Source organism: Populus nigra, chromosome 1 (genome assembly GCF_951802175.1).
Source record: "Populus nigra chromosome 1, ddPopNigr1.1, whole genome shotgun sequence".
In the NCBI taxonomy this organism is placed as follows: domain Eukaryota; kingdom Viridiplantae; phylum Streptophyta; class Magnoliopsida; order Malpighiales; family Salicaceae; genus Populus; species Populus nigra.
The window spans coordinates 43303884-43322006 of record NC_084852.1 but is presented as its reverse complement, the minus strand read 5'-3'; the positions used below and the strand labels follow the sequence as shown (position 1 = coordinate 43322006).

Genomic DNA, 18123 nt, shown 5'->3' with positions numbered 1-18123 from the left:
ATTTCCTAGTAGTCTAAAAGCTGACCAATGCAAGAAAATTTTTCATCCAGTTCCATTTATTCTAGCAATTGTGACTCAATCCCTATAAGCAAGAAGTCTCCTTTATTTTTTTGGCCTTGTTCTAACCTAGTCCTCGCGTTCTCAATGGCATCGTGTTTTCTCATCTCTTACTTCCTAAAAGGTTCATAGGAGATAAAATAAGAGCACAATAATAAAAAGATGAATAAATATGTCAAGGCATATTATTATTTGTGTTTTACGAAGGGTCAATCTCAAAAGAAAGGATTTAACTTATAAAGGTTTTGGGCTCAGCATCTAAACTTAAAGACTTTTCAAGCTCCTAGATTATTCAAATTATCAATAGGGTAACTTAATCTCTTAACCTTATACACTACACACATGGGGAAAATTCTATGATACCCGGTATATAGGGTGAGTTCCAACCTAAGTGGGAGTCTAAATAAGCATCAGTAGACATAGTTACACTTGCCATTGAATCTTAAACTCGTCATCGAATCTACCTGTCTAATCTTAAATGGGTTGAGCTCGAGTCCGGACCTTTCATTGGCTTTTTGTGAAGTATATGACATTCATGATAAATATGCATGTGTATGCAATAATATTATGAATAAAAATGAATTATTCTGAGAATAAATAAAGAAAAATCTTTACAAAAAAAATTCACATGCGAATAACATAACAATCAAAAGAATTGAAATTAAAAAAATAAACACAAGTAATTAGTCTTAACCTTATGTTACCTAGTGGAGTTATCATTTTGTCATACCATGACATTGACTGAGACTAAATATATATCATGAAAAACTAGAGTTGCCACCTAATAATTAAAGAAAACTAGGGATCCTAAAATATGCACTGGTTCTAGAGATTTAGGTAAGGGTTTAGTTATACTTAAAGGAAGAACAATATCATCCTTACATCATCATTTCTTATAAAAGATTACATTTACTATGTATTTCTTTTAAATTTATCTTTTCGATTGCCATCAATTATCCTAATTATTTTTATATTTTTATTTTTTTTTTAATTACTAATTATTTTGTGAAATGCTTGATGTTGATATTTAAACACTTCAAAAAATGGCACCAGATCCTAAAAATAGAAGACTCGTCAAAGATATTATTGTTAAGTCTTAAGCTATATTTTTTATTAAAATTGCTAAAAATTAACGTAACTTGTATTTGATTTTAAAATTTAAACCTCGATCATTTTTTTTTAAAAAAATTATATATATAGAAAACGATATTTATCTCCAAAATGAGAGGTTTTGTCGAGACTATTCAAAAAATAGGTGGTATACCCATATGGCTTTGGATCTGGTAGTGGTAAAATTAAATAGGCTTTGGCCTTTTTGTTCAAAAAATTTGTAAATTGAGAATTTTTATTTGATGTTATCTAGCATAATATTCGCTGTTATATAATCTTGCTTCCATTTCCAGCGTATAATTTGTTTTGTTGAGAAAAAAACTAGTATTTACATTTTAAAAATATTTTAAAAGAAATTTGAAATTTTTTAATTTTTTAATTTCAAATTAATATATTTTTGATATTTTTAAATCATTTTAATACACTTATATTAAAAGTAATTTTTAAAAAATATATAAAAAATATTATTTTAATATATTTTTAAATAAAAAATATTTTAAAAATAACCATAACCATATTTTTAAACGATTGAAAATTAAAAAAAATTTCATACTAAAATGGGCCAGTTCAAAGGGTAAAGCCTACAAAATGTGGGCTGTAAATGCCCCACTACCACTGCCTTAACATTTCCTCCCTTTGGAGATATCCATTTCTTCATGGGAACATCCCATTAATGTTTGCAAGAAATTTCCAGGAACCCGTTGATGGAGAGAGGACCTACCTAAAGGGCTACTTTGGGGGAGAAGCCTTCATTAATTAGACAAATCAACCTTTTGAAAAGCTTGGTTCCAGGGAAAAAAACCATAATAAAAAAAAAAGCTGGATGTGTCTCTAGTCCAAGATACTTCACTAAAAGGGTTTTAGACAAGGTTTATGTAATCCACAATCCATGAAAACTTATATAATTATTAATTTTAAAATTTATAAAATTAGTCAAAAAATATATAAATTACCCGTACAACCATGTCAATCAAAACTAATAGTAATAAGAATAATAATAATTAATTAATTAGATATACACATAGCAGTATTTTTGTTTCGTACTAGCTCTGTGTTGGGTTGGAGGAACTCATTATGTCTTGGGCAACATGAATTTTTTGTTCTATTTTTATTTATTTATTGTTGTTTTTGGGAGATGAAGAACTCAGGTTTTGGGTAATGAACTCTCCCTCTCCCTCTCACTCTCTCAGCTAGACACATACTTTGAGGGCTTAGAAAATCAAAACCAGAAAACACTAGTCAACAAAAATGAATTCCAAGAAATGCAGTTTATGTATCCACCAGCTCGAGGAAGCGCAAATTGAAAACCTCCATTTTCCAAGAATCGAAACACTTTCAAGGCAAAATACCAATTGCAAATCGAAGTTGCTCCCTGAAGAATCTGGGTTTGTATGAAGCGAATGTGCAACTCAAAGAACAGTCCACAGAGTAACTCTGAGAGATGGAAAAGAGGGTTGCACCAATTAAGCTGACATAACTGTACTAGATTCTTAATAACTTCTTGAAATACAAAATTCAAACAATGCGGTCTAATAGCACACAGTTCTGACTTCTTCCAAATAATAGATACATCATAGTCGTCATTTATCACAGTCGTCAGGGTAAAGAGGAATCCATGGCATCAATGCTGATGTGACTAAACTGTTTAATAGTAAATAATGAGAGAGAGAGAGTCAGACCATTAAAGGCATTCAGTGTTACATATGGCTCGGACTTAGAAATTGATGACAGAATAAGAGAAAATTGGAACGCACTACTCCACAAGGCCAAGCAAATTAATAAGAAAAGTCTAAGCTAAGCAAAAACGCCTATCAAAGAAGACACATCAAGGTTGTCTTCTTGATGAGGCTTCTCTCATTCACCTTTCCGATCACCTGTTTCCTTTTCTACATATCCATCTTTCTTTCATTTTTCTACGGTTTTTGTTCCCTTATGGACTCTACAAATAAGAGAATTTAAAGCCACCTTCACTTAGTTTTGTGTTTGATTTCCTGTTAGTACATAATGAACTCTCTTTAACCTAATTAAATTAGAATCATGTGCATGTGTAAATTATCAAAACCACACGGAGAGGATGTTTATGTCTTACATTTTCTTGTAATTCTTAACATTAATAACATAATCTAGCCAATAAATTAAGATATAGATTATTGTTGTTGTATATGAAATTGAGGCAAAGAACTACACCACAACAATATGGTCATTATTCAGCAAAAAAAAAAAAATGCTCAGTATCTCTACATTTTAACATGAAAACAAAAATTTGCATACCAGTGTAAAGCATATCAAAGTCCCCCCCTCGAATGTTAGGAATTTAGATTTCTAGCTTTTTAGAGAAGACAGGAGCAAAAGCTTTGATTCCAAAACTACAAGTTGCTGCTCATGTATGGCAGAAGAAGACTGCATGGTCAAGCAAAATCAAAGGTCCAGTCCATCACATCATATTCTCTTCTTTAGAGTGAAATGCTCAGAACCACAGCATAGTTTATGGACAAGCCAGAGAGGTTATAACAGGGTTTCACTTCAAGTAATAGATGGATCAGCATATATAGCAAGTTGAAAGATTAATCATTCTTCCACCTCTCTCTAAGGTAATGGAAGAAGCTTCACGCTAGCAAATGACTCACATAAGAAAACTAAATTGTTTTAGCAAAGGATCAAATTATCTTACAAATATAAGCTACATTACATAAGAAAAAAGTTATGGAAATTCAAGGACGGAACCCTAGCTAGCTACTTTCCATACGTATGCAACAGCTGGGTGTAGCCCATGATCTCTTCAAGCATGCAAAGGACATGAGTTGACCAAAGGGCACAGATCTAAGCTTTAACATAAAGGTAACCATAAGATAAAGAAAAAGCAGAAACAAAACAAAAAGGAGAGGAGAGGAGAGGAGATTACCACCCACTACCACTCTCAAAAGTGGCACAGAAAGATGAAGAGACAAGTATACAACCATCTGATGCCAATTAAAGCAGTTATGACTTATTATACAAAAAAAAAAAAAAAAACTTTGTATAATACACATTTTGATCTTATTTTCTAGTTAAATGAGATAGCATAGGGGAAAGAAAAATGACAAAACATATATACATATCGAATAAGAAAGTAACTGTGGGCTAATAAGGTAAGCTCATTATGATGAAACCCTAGAGGTTTGTGGTAGTTGAAGTGGGCAAAAGAAGCCAATTAGAGTGTAGATCAGTAAGGACCAGAAACAGACAGATAAGATTCTTGGAGCCATCATGAGAAAAACTAGTTCAATGATGAAGATGGAAGAGTTAGCTAGATAGACTGACAAGGAAACATAAAACCCTGATCCATAAAATTTAGGGATAAAATATAAAAGAGTAATGATGAAGATCCATCCTCCTCTTTCAGTCATAAAAGAAGGAGAAAACAAAAGAAAAGGTAGTCAAAATCCCTCATCATTACACCAATCTGCGAGCTCATGCTCAAAAGAATTAGAGTTTTTCTATTGACCAAAAAACCCATGCACAAAAACATTCCAAAATCAATTTAAAACAAATAAACACACATGTGCACAGAAATATACATACAGAAAATAACAAGATAAAATTTACAAAATACTAACTCTCACCTTTTAGATCCAGACCAAAAATGGAAGGGAAGTTAATTGTAGTGATCAACGATTTGAAAGGAAGAAATAATTGGGGGGAATGAAGCCTGGTCCGACATCATTAAATATAAGTTGATCATGATCTCTCTCAATTCAATTTACTAGAATTTGAAAGAAAATCAATCAATTGAGATAAAATCATAGATCCCATTAGTGACCTCGAGCCAGACAACATTCCCCTCAAAAGAAATAGCTTCCATTTCTATTTTCCCCCCTCTTTCTCAATCAAAAACCTAATTAACCTAAGCAAACTCTAGACCGCCCTTATTTATTTACTCAAGAAAAAGGACCTCTAAACCAAACAGATTGTGAGAGAGGCGAAAGATATAAAGAGTTAAGGGGGGAGAGAAAGAGAGAGATGGGTCTGTATGATCATGGTGAATGAGAAACGAGCAAGGAAAACAAGGAGATAAAAAGGGCAGGAAGAGAGATGAAAAGGTGAAAAGGACAAAGAAAGCAATAAAAGCAGCAGACCCACTGACCCTACAAATGGGTCTCGGGCGCCAGAGAAATGACCACGACCCCTATCTCTAACTCACCCCATCTCTCTTCCTCTCATCACTCTCATCAATCTCATCGTTCTCTACCATGCAATGCAGTGTGTGTGTGTGTGTGTGTGTGTGTAGATTTTAGCCCCCTCCTTTTGCTCTCTCTCTCTCTCTCTACGCGGTATCAAATTAATTAAATCCCATGTGTGCCGCGATATATCATCATGACCTAATCACACCATCATATTTTTATGCTTAAAATAAATTATCAAGTACTATCTCTGTTTTGCTAACAACAACATCTTAATTATACCCTTTTATATATATATATATATATATATATATATATATATATATATATAAAGTGATACAGTATATCACTACTTTTATGTCTAACCCTAGCTATACTTCCCATTCTCATTGATCAAGAACTTTGTTACCTTTTCATGATCACCATGTGCATTGTGTGTGTTCTTAATTATTATATACCATATATTTTCTTTCTTCCATTTCCATCAACTAATTAACTAGGATAAATTCATATTCTATTTTGTGTTTTTCTCAACAAACTAATATGGTATTATCCAGGCCAAGTTTCACATATATAGATTAAATTCATATTCGATTTCTTTAACCATTATGGTATTTTTGAATCAGTTTTTATACAACGTCCATATACTAATTTATGTATAATTTTCGTTCCACTTGAAATATTTTCATACCAAATTGTCATATTAAATTAGTATATGATGAAATTGATCATATCTAAAGCATGAACTCACTTGCCCACCTAAACCAAATCCCTCAAGAGTTTGATCGACATTGAATGAGGCGTCCGTAGATATGATAACGTGATGATGCTTTGACGATAATATAAGACAATTAATAAACACGTAAGAAAGAAGATGAGTCAGAGGATTAGTTGAGCTAATTCACCGTCCCTAGCTATATAGTTTAGTACTTTAGTCCTATGATTTATGGGTACCTATCAATTTTGCAAGTGTTACCATATTTTGGTACAATGTTACTTTGGGTAAACTAAAAAAACAAACAAACATGAAAAAGGGTAGCCTCGTTCACCGCAAAAAAAATATCACTGCTTTTTTCTAAGCTTGCGGGGGATTCGAGATGACGACAGACACAGAGAAAGAGAGGGGGAGCGAGTCACAGACAGTCATAAGAGGTTACTGGTCAGGTTACTGCTTCGCATTCAGCTGCTCTCATCTCCACCATGACACATGGTCCTCGCCATTCAGATTCATTTACATGCTTCAGGGCCCACACGTGTTAAGGGCACAAACCCTCTTTTTCTTTCTTTCCTTTTCCTTTTTAAATTTTAATGGAAAAGAAAAACTATACAAACACTTGAAAAAAATATAGGAAGAGCGACACTACATAACAAGGATGGAAGAAAGGGTAAAATCTCCAGCACTGTTTTGTGGCATTTGCAATTGTTAAAAAGAAAAAAGAAAGATAATGTGATTCGTGGGAGAAACTTGATTGTTGTAGATCTAATTAGAGTACCAAGATTTCTTGATATTCTTGTATATACAGCAAATTAAGTGTTTTTTTTTTAACCAAAAGCACTGCTACTGGGGAGAAATTAACGAGATGGAAGAAGTGTTTGGATGATTAAATCAAAGTGAAATTAAGGAGCAATAAATATTTCACCAGAGAATTTGATTCCTTCAAGGGAAAGATATTAACCGGTCTTGCAAAAATGGAAAAAGATGGTGGGATTTATTATGGTGCTAGCAATGGAATGTGACCTCTCAACGCACGCATGTTAAAAGCAAAACCTCAATAAATATAAGCACATGTCTACGAGGCTGTTCAAAGGCTTTGCTTAGGTCACCAAGAATTTGAATGTCGAGATCGTTTGAGCTATAATTTGACTTCGCCTGTTGCTTTGTTATGGTAGTAAAAGGCTTTGGAACTAGCTAGTATATTGCCTTTTAAAGAAACTATATATGTACTAAAGCTATTAACTTGGAAAATAAAATCTGGAATCAAATATTTGAAATCTTATGTTGAATTAATGTTGGGGGTAAACAAGTGTGTATAAAGGAAAAAAAAAAAAAAAAAAAAAAAAAAGTGTGTATAAAGGACTGAAAAGATACAGAATATTTAGAATAATTCAATGTGCTCAAATTGATTAAGAAGGTTAAGTACTGGGTAAAGTTCCTCTCCTAATCCTTCTCATCTCTCTATGGTAGATGGAATTCTCTATAAATCACATCGATTGACTTCCTCCATCGAATGACATCATCAAATGACTTTACTAGTAATAAAAAAAACAAGGACACAATAATTGACTTTCACATGATCTGTGTATGCTTCTTCTGTACACCCTTCTCTTTTGTTATTTACTAAAAAAAATAAAAATAAAAATATTTCCTTTTCTCTTTTTGGTGTAGATATATGGCAATTGCTATTACATGAGTAATGATGGATTCATGTATGTATGATTATATTGGATTTTTTTTAATTTTTTTTTTGAGAGAGAGATTCGATCGACAAATCAATTAAATCCGTGAAAGCAATCAATTAAATCCGTGATAGCAAGTCGCTGCTGCTCAATCTAAACTGATCTAGTTGGTATTTACATTGGATGCTTTTATAATTAGAATGATAAAGATTTTATGTGTAGATGATTTGTTCACTAATCACCGAAATTTCTTTTCTTTGATAACTGACAACCAAATTTCTGTTCTTTATACAAGACAACCAATTTTAATTTCTCTTGGTATGATGTGTTGCCATCTTCTTGTTTTCTTTTTCCTTGAGCACAATTTTTCCCAACATACGTCGCCATCATCCCGGCAAAGTCAAAATTCCATGTCTTAATCATGTGCATTGCCGGAGCTAATAAAGTTCACCCTTTGAACTTCTTGCTTCCGTTCTCGTTTCCCTTCACAATCAAGTAGTTTGGGGATGGAAAATAACACTTGCAAGATTTCAATCATGTAAAATCATAATTTTTTTGTGTGCTGCCCTAAGAGACTCGGATTTTGGATCTATTCTTAAAAGAAAAGTAGGGGTGCCACTAATTACATGATCAAAGTAATTAGCCTTTGTTATCTAGCTACCTTAATAAATATAAAGGTTCTCCTTGACATAAGAATTGGATACTTGAAGATCATAGTCCAGCAAATGTGCAAGCAACATTGACTACTTGCACCACAATCTCATAAAAAAATAAAAGCATTTCATTTTTTTCTCTTCTGGAAGTCCTAATTTTATGGTGATTGATCTAACCCCTCCTCTAGCAGACGTACACCTAACTTTACCTAGATCTTTGTTCTTTCCCAATTCCCATCGAAGGCATTGTCTCCACTCTCCTCTTTTTCTACTAAACAAATATTTGTAAAATAAATCCACAGCAACAAATTAATAGATTACAGCTTTTGTGCCGCAGTCGTCCCTCTTGCCATCCTTGATGATCAATAAGATTTAATTAATGGATTCCAACTGTCATCCATCGTTTTGAATCTGAGCATGGATCACGTATGCTAGCTTGATCATTGTTTTTTACAGTAAGCAATTCCATTAGCAATTGTTTAATCTGAACCATGCATGCATGTATTACATGTAATCGTTACATACTTAAGACCACGCATTAGTTCAGCAGCGCGTGTACGCAGAGCAATGTTGGAAAGTAGTGTGCTCTAATGATCTTGTTTTTAAGTGGCAGATTAATAATAATCAAACCCTAAATCCACTATCGAAAACAGCAAAAAAAAAAAAAAAAGGTTGTGCTACACAAATAACCTTAAGAAAATGTGCGAGAGTGGTTGGAAAGTGAAAAGGCAAGCACTCTTTTCATGCAAAGAAAGCTTTTTGGCCAACCCAACCTCAAGTCTACCTTGATTGAGAAAAGAAGATTCTCTGCAAACAAAACAACGTAGAAAGTAGAACCAAAGCTTACGTGGGGTGAGTGAGAGTTTTCTTTGGTTTTTGAAACTTCAAATAACTCAAACATAAATGCCACGACACATTGATTTTCGTTTCTTTTCATTAAACAAGAACACTTTGATCAGCAGCTGTTGGAGACTGTTACGAGCTATTTAAGGTACCATATCAAAGCTGGAAACCAAAATAAAATATATTGTACTATTAACGCTTGGACACAAGCTGACAAGACCTTATATTTTTTTCAGTTTTGAGTGTCATGCTAGCAACCAGCTACTTGAAAATCATCCGTCCATTCAAATCATTCAAAATATAGCTGGAGTTCAAATTTCAAATGCTGTGCTCGATCCTCAGCTAGTTTTTTTTTTTTTTTTAAATTCACGTGGTTCACATTGATCTGATCAATTAATAACTCTCCAAATATCACATGAAAGTGAAAGAAATGAATATAAATACAACGCATCAGAGCACTTACATCTAATCAGGGACATATTACTAATTTACTACTAGTTAATCAAGGAAAAATGCTAGTCTTGATAGCACTTTCGGACCTAATTTGCTGTGTATGCGTATTAAACATGTATGTATTAATTACTCAACAATTGGTTCCATATCACACCGATTGAAGTTCATTGAAACATTGGTTTTATCGAAACTCTAGATGCAAACGTACGAGAGCAACCTCACTATGATTCTTCGTAATTTTATTATCTCAAGTTATATTACCATGATTCTATGTATTGAATTTGTTTTTCACTTTCTATACATTTACATATACAAAGTGTCCATGAATATTTAGAGATTATATTAAAGTTTGATTTTACAAAATAAAATTTTAGATTACAGTGAAAAGAGTCGAAAGCAAAGGGATAAAATTTAACAAAAAAAAAATCATTTTATTAAATTTTTCCATTGAAAAACACAAAAACCTTCAGTTTGATCCCCAAAGTTTTAATTTATATATATATTTTCGTTGTTGTGTTGTAGTCGGGCTTGAGATAACAGGTAATTTTGAGCAGCCACGAGTGGATTTGTTATAACTAGATGATGATCTACCCCAGACAGATTACGTGGATGACATAACAGATGTATTTATAAACTAGTGGGACAAGTCTAGATTCAAGAGAAGTTCTCGTCACGTTAACAGCTTAAATAAGCTATAATTTTTTATCCAGTCGTTGGATCAGGCTAAAAATTTTACAAGAGTTTCTAGAGGCTATTTTTCTTATAGCAACTATGATGTTGTTGTGCAAACTATTGAATCTTGAGATATCAAGAATCTTGCCAAGGCTCCTGGTTTTAGCTGTTTTGTTATTTTATATTTTATGGTTATTTCCTTGTTATTTTATATTTTAGTTTTTTTTTCTAATTAAAGTAGGGTTTCTAGTATATTCAAGGCTTTGTAAACCTCATAAGGAGGAAAAATTTATCATCATTATTTGTTTAGAGAATAAAATTATGAATATGGGGTTCATATTTGCAGTCCTTTTCGCTCATAATTGTTTTTGTGTTTTGTGTGTGTTTGTTGTTTTTAGCTTCCGCTTGCATAATGTTGTTTTAAAATTTTCATGTTTCTATTCAAACTTTATTTTTCTCACATTTTAGTCTCTAAATGTTAATAGAGGAGGAAAATCGCTGAGAAAAGTTAAGAGAAAAAAATATATGGTCGGCGACATTCTAGCCACATAAAGGTCAATCTTAGTGTCAATGATTTAATTTAAAATAAGAGAGTTTATTGTGTCAAATAATCATATCAATCCAAAAGTTTAAGTTATTATGTGAGGTCTCAAGATATAATTTATATTATTCTCTAATACACCCTCTCAAGTAAAAATATTTGGGTTTGAAACTTGTATAAATTCACACAACCTTGTACTATGAATTAATTTTAATTAAAAGAGAGAATGATAGTGATAAAATTCAAACTCATAACCATTTAATCATCAAGGATATGATAGCATATCAGATAACCATCTTAACAAAAAAACTTAAGTTATTAATTAAGGTCTCAATATATGATTTATATTATTTCCGAACACAATATAAATGATTTTACCCTTAAACATGTCAAAAAAACATATAAGATCCTCGAAGTTTGGTTTAATTCAATTTGACTTATGATTCTTCATCTAATTAAATGGTGCTTTAAGCTTAGAGATGACTTTATAGAAATTTTTATGATGTTTTAAACTTAAAACAAGTAAAATTTGAGTTTTTAAGATTTCAAAATTTAAACCCCTAACTTTTCAATTATTAGCAATGGCCAAAAATTAAACCAAAAAAAGATGGATTGTCTATCAAGATGGACAACATATCATTCATTAAATTATAAAATTTATATAGATAAATCTCATTAAAAATAAAAGATCAAGTAAGTAGACCTAGCCTTTCAAGCCCATTAGCACCCAATGTTTTTCTTTTGGGCCAATTGTGCCAAACCTTTTTTGTATTATTAAAGTATCCTTTAACCTTTTTTGTTTATTTTATTTTTCAAATAAAATTATCTTTAAATAAATTTACTAAAATAATATTTAAACAATCATCCAATTATTTCTTAGTTTCTAGGAAGATTATAATTTTTTTTTATTTTGACCTAATATTCAGGATTTCTAAAAACATTCTCATTAATTTTCAACAAGAATATAATATATTATTGTTTTTATTTTAAATGTTTTTCTTAGATTTATTATCCTGAAATTTATTTATATAGATGCGTAAAAATAATCAATTCATAAATTTTTTCTTTAACAATCATAATAAAATTTTATTTAAAAAAAAATATTTCTAATAAAAAAAGATGTTTTCATAAACAAATACATGAATAATAAAATTGAGTTTTTATTAGAATCTTAGTAAATACGTTTTTTTAATTATCATTAGTTTTTATTGAGAAAATCAAGTTGTTAATAAAATAAAATTGTTATTTTTAAAATAAAAAATACATGAATGAGAAAAGATAATTTGCACTGAAATGGTACATTTTCCCCCTAAAATTATAATTAATTTTTTTATGAATATTTATTTAAATTATCAGATAATAAAATAATAAAAAATTTAAAAATTACCGGGAAAACACACGGTCACTATGCTAGTTTACTAGCTAAACCAACACGAGGGTATTGACATTAATAGATGATACTGAAAGCTATGGATGTCAGATGTGGGCTTTACAACCAGGCTTTTGTTGGTTGCTTTTCAGCTATGATTGACAACAAGCAACTTTGGGCTTGGCACTGATGAAAATTCTAAAACCTTTTTTTTTATCATCAGCCCAGACTTCAAACTTGCTGATCCTGCTGATCTGACTTTTCTACTGCCCAAGGTCTTCCAGATTGGGTCTTGATCTCCTTCTGATGCTTGCTAGCGCTAGACTTCGTCTCTCCAATTCTCTTGTAATGATGAGGTCAAGCAACTACTCCCTGCCATTCTATACACTGAGTTTAACAAGGACACAGATTCTTACGCCCTGATCAAATTACCAAGAGTCAAGAACAAGGACTCGATATGATCAATTCTTTCAAGATTCTCAAAAAAATAAATTTTCTTATAGTCCTTTCGGTAATGCATCATGAGAACTGAATTTATCAGCGGTATCCCTTTAAAAAAAAAAAACAAAACAAGAACGGTGCGATTAGATGCTTTTGGAGCTTTCTACAGAGTAAATAGAAAGAGTTACTAACATGCTTTCAACAGCAGCGTGATATCTGGTCTGGAGAAATTATATATCTGGACGGTGGCGCAGCACGAGTAGAAGGTGACAGACAGAATTGAAGGGTGAACAACGAATCTGGAAGAATCAGATATGATGTCGTTAGTACTAGGGGATCGGTCATGCACAATATTTCAACACGAAGCTAACATGTTTCCTATTTATGCACTCTCTCGTGTCCAAAAATCCAAATAATTGATAGATGATGATAAAACCCACAACTTATTAGTGGCCACGTTAATACGGCAACTTTCCAAAAGAAAAAAGGATCATGCTGTGGAGGGCCCCTTCTTTTGATCCCTCCCGTTGTGTTGCTAAACCATTGGTTCTTGATGGACACAAGGACAGCTTTAGAGTAAACTTTGTCTTCCGGCAATTGATCCAAAGTTGCCATTTTTTTCAAAAGAAAAATGGCTTTTGTATCAACGTGGCAACCTAAGACTCTAAAACCCATGATGTTTTTTCCACGAAAAATGGACCTTCCTTGTCCCTGTAAATTTAAAGACTATAATAAAAGGATGATAATCTTAAGGCTCATGATCATAGAGCCGTTGAAGAGGGTGTTCAAAATCACATACATGGTAGATCAAGGGTGGTGTCTAGGACACATCGCCTTGTCAGCTTGAATGAAAGGAGTACAGAAATGTCGTCACCACCACTAGCACAAAAATAGAGTAACAAGATGCTCTTCTTCAAAGAGTACACGTACTATCGTAGCAGGCCCACCTTCTGTGATGCATGTATAGACATGATCAGTTGCCTGACCATTTATTAGTTCACTAACCTTTTGCAAACAAAGGCTCACCAAAGCAATGTTAACAGAGAGATGAGACATCCCCAACAACAGCAATAGTAAAGTTATCAGGTAATGGATCCAGGCACGCACCCTTTATCAAGCATTCAAAAGAATGCATACAAGAGAAGGTTTACTGATGAACAAATCAAGTTCCTGGAATTCATGTTCGAGTCAGAATCAAGACCGGAGTCTCGGGTTAAACAGCAGCTGGCTAGTGAGCTTGGGCTAGAGCCTCGACAGGTTGCTATATGGTTTCAGAACAGGAGAGCTAGACTGAAGACTAAACAGATTGAGAAAGAGTACAGTATACTGAAAGCAAGTTATGATGTTCTAGCCTCTAGCTTTGAGTCCTTGAAAAGAGAGAAGCAGTCATTGATAATCCAGGTATCTTTCTTTCGTTGGACTATAGGCAGTTTTTTAAGTGTAAGGGTACCCTTGTGACTGAGCTTAAAATGTCTGGGATGCATTCTGACTCTAACAAGAGCTTTAATTTTCAACAGCTGCAGAAACTGAAAAACAGGCATGTAAAGCAACATGGGAGCAGAAATTGTGGAAACCAACTCAGAGGCAGCCGTGATGGCAGATTTGAGAACAAGGATACTGGCTCAGAATCAAAAGAGAAACCCAGCTCTCCATTGGACGGTAATGAAAATGAAGAAAACAGGCCTTCGAGTGATAATAACAGCAGAAATACAGTGAACATGAGGGAGGAAATTGACATTTTGAACCACACCGAACAAACAGACAACTCATCACAGTGGTGGGAGTTCTGGTCATGATCACTAGAAGCACACTACCTCAAATGAATGAAGTATGAATAAACACACGAGCATGTTCAGCATCTACATCGCGTAGCAAAAGTCCACTCGTATCCGATACTAGCTACCAGTTGTCTCGTAATCCAATCTTGATAAATTTTGTAATTCCAGGAGGAAGTTTGGTCAAGCGTCAAATGTATCCACTTTCTTAGTGTAATCAAATTGAGGACATGTACTCTTCGTAGGTACTAATGGGAAAAACAAATGAAGAAATACTTGAAGCAGAATCAAGTGCTTGTTAAAAAGAATTTATGTTATTACCTAGAGATAAATAAATATTTTTTTTTATGTTAATTGTATAGTGAAAATACCTAAATATACTTGATATTAAAAAAAAACATAAACCTGACATCTTTACAAATGATTTTTTTTGTTATTATGATGTAAACTAAAAGATAATTTGGTATTTACTTAAATATAAAAAATAAAAAAAATTTATAATGCAAAGTGAAACAACAAAAATACCCTTGGAAAAAAAAAGCACTTGATTCTTGGTTATATATATATATATATATATATATATATTTGTAATTATCATATCAACTTAAGGCAATTTTATATTTAGTTAAAAAAAAAATAAACATGCATGTAGGACATCAATAGAGCATGGGAAGCAACTCCCGGCATCTAAAAAAAACCTTTCCATCATATCATTAGAAGTGACGGAAACGACGTCGTGTTCCCAGCCTGTTGGTGCGACATGCATTATTGGTGGTGGTCCGATATGATGTTAGGGGACCTTTCTTTTTTTTTTTTCTTTCTCTCTCTTTCCTCTCTCAAAACTTTTGTTTGTTGGCATTTTAACTTTAGTTATTTTTTTTTCTTTTTATTTTTTTGACTTGTCTTTTTTATAAAAATTTTATTTATTTATAATTTCATCCTTCAATCTTAATTTACTAAATATCATATTTTCAATATTTGATCCTCATTGTTTTTATTTTTAATTTTTTTCTTAATCTTTTTATAAAAATTATTATTCTTTTTAATCTCACCTTTAATTATAATACTATTTTTATTTTTATATTAATTTTTATTCTCATTCTTCTTAATTTTTTTATCCTCTGTTTTTTTTTATTTTTTTATCCCATTTCAGCATTTAAACATCATTTTTTACACACATGACAAAGCTCGGGCATCGAAGCTAATTAACTCTATATATCATGACAATCTACAAATCAAAGCATGGATTCGCAGTTGATAGCATATGTCAGACGTCAAAAATAGATAATAAATAGTCACATTCTTGCATTTAAGTAAAATGGGCTAATACAACGTAATTTTGCATAGACTGCCTCCTATTGTTACATGGTAAAGTCAAGTTGGTCCAAAACAAAGAGTTTGATTCACAGTCGTGTGGCCCCTTAAAGCTCGGCTTTAACCTTCACGTCTCCATTGGGCAATGAGCTTTGTGCTTGAGCAAGCCGTTTTGCTTCCTGCAAGATGTTAAGCTAAGTTCATATACTTTTCTTGGGGACAAAAACAAAAGAAAACGAAAAGTTGCATTGTTCTTGTTATCTTTTGAGGCACCAAATTGTTTCTCCAACTGGTTACGGGTTTCTGGAACCAAATCAACATCCAAATTACAAATGTTTAAATTTACAGGCTTAAAATGTCTTGTTTTAAGATTTTAATGCCAATGTAAGCTACACATTCATGTTGTTGAAGAAACTTCTCCATTCATTGGTCGATTAACACAAACTTGAGTGTGAGTCAACAAAATTGTCAAAGCTGCACCAGGATGCGGCGACCATATCGAATATGGTGAGGATAGCAAGTTCAAAACCACTGACAAGGCATAAACTTCAGCTGCTGATAGGTTCATAAACACTAGCAGGTTCAATAATCTCACTGTTCATCATAACTGAAAACATTACGGTTCTCTGTTACCCACCATAAAACATCTCATGCTTATGAATTTCTATTATCGAGCATCATTACTTGTCAGCAATCTAACCTTAAGAAACAAATTCAATAGAGATCTTTGCATGACAAATTTTAGTCTAGGCAGTCCCTTCTAACAAGAGAATATGGCTTTTGTTTCACATTAGAAGCAGAAAAATAGGCAAATTCAACTGAGAAATCCATCCAACATGCAGTAAATATAACTCACAGCAGCAGACATTGCACGTATCTCCCTGTATGATTCGACTTCATCTGGAAAAGTCTGCTCAAGTTCCTCCAGAAGATGCTTGCGTAAACTCTGCCAAATCAATGGTTATATAATGAAGGCATAAATATCTAGCGGAATACATATTGCATGAATACATCCAGAGAAAATAACATATCATAATGGGAACCAAAGAAATACCTTGAAGGCATCAGTTTTGCCTTTAGTGACTTGATTTTTTGCAATGCAGCTGTTTATAACATCCCTTGTGAATTCATCTGGATTCTTTCCATCATCAATCAAACTAAGCACAAAGCAATAAACTTGCTATCAGTTTGCAAAAGATGATAAGCTGAATTTGGCTCATCTCAAATAACAAATTACAAAGTTACACTCACTTCAGGACCTCCATAGGAACCTGAATGTTGCACTTTTCAGACAATTTAACCATATTGTCCAGCTCAGTAACAAGACCATTGCTGCAAAATCACATCTTTATATCATAAACCCTCTATCCACCAAAACACGATGCTATCAAATAACAACCTAAAACAAACAAATTGATAGAAAAGTACAGTCGTTGGAGAAGAGGAAGCTGTGAAGCAGTGTTGAATGAAGAGACCGTGAGGTAAAGCTGGTGAAGTAAACCAAGAGTCTTCTGGATGGAATTAATAACTTGGTTCAAATTCTGCTTTGGATCATCCACTGCCGTCGCTGCTGCTGTGTCATTCACTGGAGCAGCCAACATTCCATTTCCTCCACTCCCTCCAGTCCCCAGAGCAGTATTCTGCGACAAATCCATCTCAAACGACGCTCCTGTGCAAACAAAAACAAGAAATGGACCATAAAAACTACAGTCAAGAAATTAACAGAATTAAGCAAACAAATGATCAAACATGGCCTGTACAAAATATAGGGTCACCTCAATTTTGTTCAAAGCTTGAGAATTTCTCAGACAACCTTAATTAAAGTTCCAAACTTTACAAAAGAAACAAATCAATGAAAACAAACGTGTGTGTTTAGAACATTGAACAACACAAAAGTTCCCTTAATTCGATGTTTCAAATGCACCCAAAATCCAAACTAAACAACCCTCCAGCAAAAAGGAAAAAACTAATAATCTAGCTCCCTAATTAACTTATTATATTAGAATTAACCCAGATCATAATTTTTTAAAAAATAAACAGTATAGTAAAAATTAAATAATTCCAAGCGAACCCAGATTGTGAAAGAAAACAGATAACCAAAAATTAACTTTAAAAAACAAATATTAAACTAAGATTGCTTTACCTGTTGAAATTGGTAATGGGTCTCTGTCGCTTTTGGGTTTCTGCAGAGAGAGCGCGTTCTGCCGAGAAGGAAACAAGAGTTGGTTTTAATTTACTTACATGTAGTTTATATGCCTGAATTACACCTGTCTTTAATGAACGACACGTTGCTCATATGACTAGGTTTTCTACTTTTCTTTATGATGTATGTTTGGGC

The 18123-nt window shown here is 32.8% G+C and overlaps 2 protein-coding genes and 2 long non-coding RNA genes across 4 annotated transcripts; 1 reads left to right on the top strand and 3 right to left on the bottom strand.

Moving 5' to 3' along the window:
- Positions 1–2147: 2147 nt before the first annotated feature.
- LOC133697580 (uncharacterized) lies at positions 2148–5381 on the bottom strand. The gene is made up of 2 exons (XR_009842897.1): positions 3439–5381; positions 2148–2601 (listed from the first exon to the last, which is right to left on the bottom strand). It is a non-coding gene; the product is annotated as an uncharacterized LOC133697580 (long non-coding RNA).
- Positions 5382–12119: 6738 nt separating this feature from the next.
- On the bottom strand, positions 12120–13265 carry LOC133703205 (uncharacterized). The gene is made up of 2 exons (XR_009843840.1): positions 12889–13265; positions 12120–12674 (listed from the first exon to the last, which is right to left on the bottom strand). It is a non-coding gene; the product is annotated as an uncharacterized LOC133703205 (long non-coding RNA).
- Positions 13266–13478: 213 nt separating this feature from the next.
- On the top strand, positions 13479–14779 carry LOC133703196 (homeobox-leucine zipper protein ATHB-7-like). Its single transcript, XM_062127655.1, has 2 exons — positions 13479–14097; positions 14214–14779. The coding sequence occupies exons 1-2, from the start codon at positions 13786–13788 to the stop codon at positions 14490–14492; spliced, it is 591 nt and encodes a 196-aa protein (XP_061983639.1). The 5' UTR covers positions 13479–13785; the 3' UTR covers positions 14493–14779.
- A 973-nt stretch (positions 14780–15752) lies between these two features.
- Positions 15753–18058, bottom strand: LOC133695669 (mediator of RNA polymerase II transcription subunit 10b-like). Its single transcript, XM_062117594.1, has 6 exons — positions 17929–18058; positions 17214–17454; positions 17037–17117; positions 16840–16942; positions 16642–16731; positions 15753–15964 (listed from the first exon to the last, which is right to left on the bottom strand). Exons 2-6 carry the CDS (start codon positions 17438–17440, stop codon positions 15893–15895), a joined length of 573 nt encoding a protein of 190 aa, XP_061973578.1. The 5' UTR covers positions 17441–17454; positions 17929–18058; the 3' UTR covers positions 15753–15892.
- Positions 18059–18123: the final 65 nt, after the last annotated feature.